Source organism: Sinocyclocheilus anshuiensis, unplaced genomic scaffold (assembly GCF_001515605.1).
Source record: "Sinocyclocheilus anshuiensis isolate Anshui unplaced genomic scaffold, SAMN03320099.WGS_v1.1 scaffold293, whole genome shotgun sequence".
NCBI lineage: Eukaryota > Metazoa > Chordata > Actinopteri > Cypriniformes > Cyprinidae > Sinocyclocheilus > Sinocyclocheilus anshuiensis.
The window spans coordinates 740,219-743,142 of NW_015540858.1; the positions used below are offsets into that span (position 1 = coordinate 740,219).

At 38.4% G+C, this 2,924-nt stretch overlaps 1 protein-coding gene across 1 annotated transcript in view; it reads right to left on the reverse strand.

The window, feature by feature from the left end:
- The window catches only part of calr3b (calreticulin 3b), a 7,232-nt gene extending 4,628 nt beyond the window's left edge, over positions 1-2,604 (reverse strand). Inside the window, exons 1-4 of the mRNA XM_016485399.1 lie at positions 2,423-2,604; positions 750-851; positions 456-659; positions 269-363 (exon numbers count right to left, since the gene is read on the reverse strand). Of these exons, the coding sequence (XP_016340885.1) occupies positions 269-363; positions 456-659; positions 750-851; positions 2,423-2,519 (498 nt within the window). The 5' untranslated portion in view covers positions 2,520-2,604. The remainder of the gene's footprint in view (positions 1-268; positions 364-455; positions 660-749; positions 852-2,422) is intronic.
- Positions 2,605-2,924: the final 320 nt, after the last annotated feature.

The following is a 2,924-nucleotide window of genomic DNA, read 5'->3' on the forward strand; positions in this document are numbered from 1 at the left end:
ACAGAAATATTAAATGATTTAAATAACTGAAATTATATGCTAAAAATGAAACTAAATCCGCCAGCAGGTGTCGGCAAGTCACTGATTTTATCACTGAATCATTCATTCAATTGATTCGTTCGAACGGCTGAATCATTCAGGAATCCAGTCTTTATCCACAAATTTTGTTCTTGTCCGACAGTGTCAGTGCATTAAATCGATGATATTACTGAATATGAATTGTCTTTTAAACCCCTGGATTTTATTTGACTTTTTAACAGGACCTCACCTTGCATTTGATATCTTTCTTGATGAGGTGGTTCTTGCCTTTGTAGTTGAAGATGACGTGAACCTTCTTGGTGCTGTAGCCACAGATATCAGGCCCTGTTGAGATGATTTAGACGAGAAAACTGAAATAAATGACCCGTTTCCTATAATAAATCCAGGCGTTCACAAAAGAGTCTTGGTTGACGTACCGAACATGATGTAATACTGGGAGTCTCCGTGCATGCCAGCCTGGTTGAGATCAGCCGGGAAGACTTTAACGTATCCGCCTCCGCAGTCGATCTTCTGCTCGTGTTTGATGGTGAACTGGATCACCAGAGGCTTGCCCTCGTTGCTGAAGGGCTCGAAGCGGGCAGAGGTGGCGTAGAAACGGGCATCCTGACTGCTCTGCAGACCTGTTGGTGGACAAAGAGATAGCAAAAGTGAAGCAAACTCAGCTTCTTTGCTGAACCAAAGGTGACGTCCTTAGGGATGCAAACGCCTACCCTTGTCTTTCTCAGCGTCTCCATAGAAGTTTCCAGAAGTCAGTTTGAACTGGCCATAGTCAGACTTGTGCTCTGAGTTCAGCCATCGACTCTTCCAGGCATCTGCGAATAGAAATAGAAGCAAAGAAATAAGGCTAAAACAATAAAAGTGAATGCAACTGTGAATGAGGATGAGTTGAGAACATGAATAGCATCCTAAAAAGGGAAATTGCATGTAAATATACGGACGGTTTCAAAGCAGCTGCACATTAAAAAACAGGACAACAACAGTGTTTATGTTGTAAAATTCAACTATTATGAAACAAATTCAATTTTAGCTGTAAAGCAGCTCTACAGAAGACAACAGTGTCATTATTCAGATCAATTTAGATTCAATTCAGTTTGACAACAGCGTCAACGTTGCAAAGTTAATCAGTTATGAAACAAACCAGGGTTATTATTACAGTTAACTAAAACTAAAAACATTTAAAAACATTTTCATTACTTGAAATAAAATAAATGTTAACTGAAATTAAATCAAATAAAAGGACATTTCATGCAAATAACATTTTAAAAATACTTTATTGGCATGATTGTGTTTATATAAAGTATTGCCAAAGCTTTAAAACAAAACAAGAAATCACCAGAAAAGAAATATACAATATAATAACAAATGACAATAAAAAATTATATTAAAATGAGGTGCTACATAATGAGTAAAAATAATATAATTACATTTTTATTTAAAAAACACATTTTATATAAAGACATTATTAAAAAAAACACTATATGAATATTTATGTCATCGTCAACTAACTTACTAACCCAAATTGTACAAATAAGGTTTTATCTAGCTCTTTATCTAAACTTGAAGAGGAAACTAGATGAATTAATGAGGGTTGCAGTTCCAATCACATTCCACACACATTTAATGATTGATATTTAAGGACGTTTGTGGAATAACTTAAGAAACTTCCTGTTCTTGATAGACACATGCATGTGCTAATGCACATCTTGTGCAATTAACAAACCAATTAGACAAGGCCTGGAATGATGCAGTGGGCACATGAAATTTAAGCAGCATCCTGTGGTGTGGTGTGACATGCCATAAAACTATTTCAACAGACAACAGGATTTAGTTTGCATCACTGCCGTGAAACATCTACTGCTGTCCAGCTGCCGGGGTCTCAGTTGGCGTGGCTTCTCATTCAACAGAGCATTTTATTGGACAAACATTTGGACACGCCCCTAAGTGCAAGACTAGTCATCAGAACCTCTGATTCATTGTCCCAGAATAGACATTTTAACTTTTAATTGTTGATTTTGTCAACTTTTAGGAGTACACAAGCATACAGAAGCTAAAATGTAACCTAACATTTTTTATTTTATGTTTTTAAACGTTAATGAATATGCAACATGTACCATAATGCACTTCTTCAGTACTGTAGCATACATTGTGCAATGGAAAGAAAGAAAGAAAGAAAGAAAGATCATTTTTGATGGTTTAATTTTTGCTCTGGCAAACTAATATGCATAAACCAATACTGCTGAGTAATAAGCAATCAGATGCATTTTCCAAACATAACAAAAATATAATTAAACATCACAGTCTATTAATTATTCATTCGATAACCACTTTTAATGTTGTGACCTACAAATCAACCATGACGTGCAAGTTCAAATGAAACACTCACCTCCATCCAGAAACTGCTCTTTAAAGTACACCTCTGCATTGACAGCCAGTGCCAATAATAAGGCAGAAACGATATGGAATAATGTAATCATTTGCATTTTCGATAATTTCAAGAAATAGCCTGCACACTCCCTCTCGCGCTCTGCTGCGCTCGGTTTATCCGTGGTGGCTCTGGAGAAGCGCGTGGCTGCACAGATGTCTGCCGCTCATTGGTCCACAGCTGACGCTCTCGACCAATCACAAGAGACCACGAAGTGCCTGGCTCGCCTTCTGTATCCGCCTCTTGTGCTGTTCTCAGACCAGCCGTTACTGTACGCAATGACCCGCGGTCGCGTCCCATGGCAATGCAGAACTGACTCAGGATCAGTTTCCAGGACAACAGCGGAGGGAGATTTTCACACAAGCGAGACCTGGGGCAAGTTCAAGCTTAAACCGGCGTGCACCGTTTTGCTACGGTTTCCGGTTTGAACGACATGTTTCCTGGAAACGGTGTGCAACGGGGT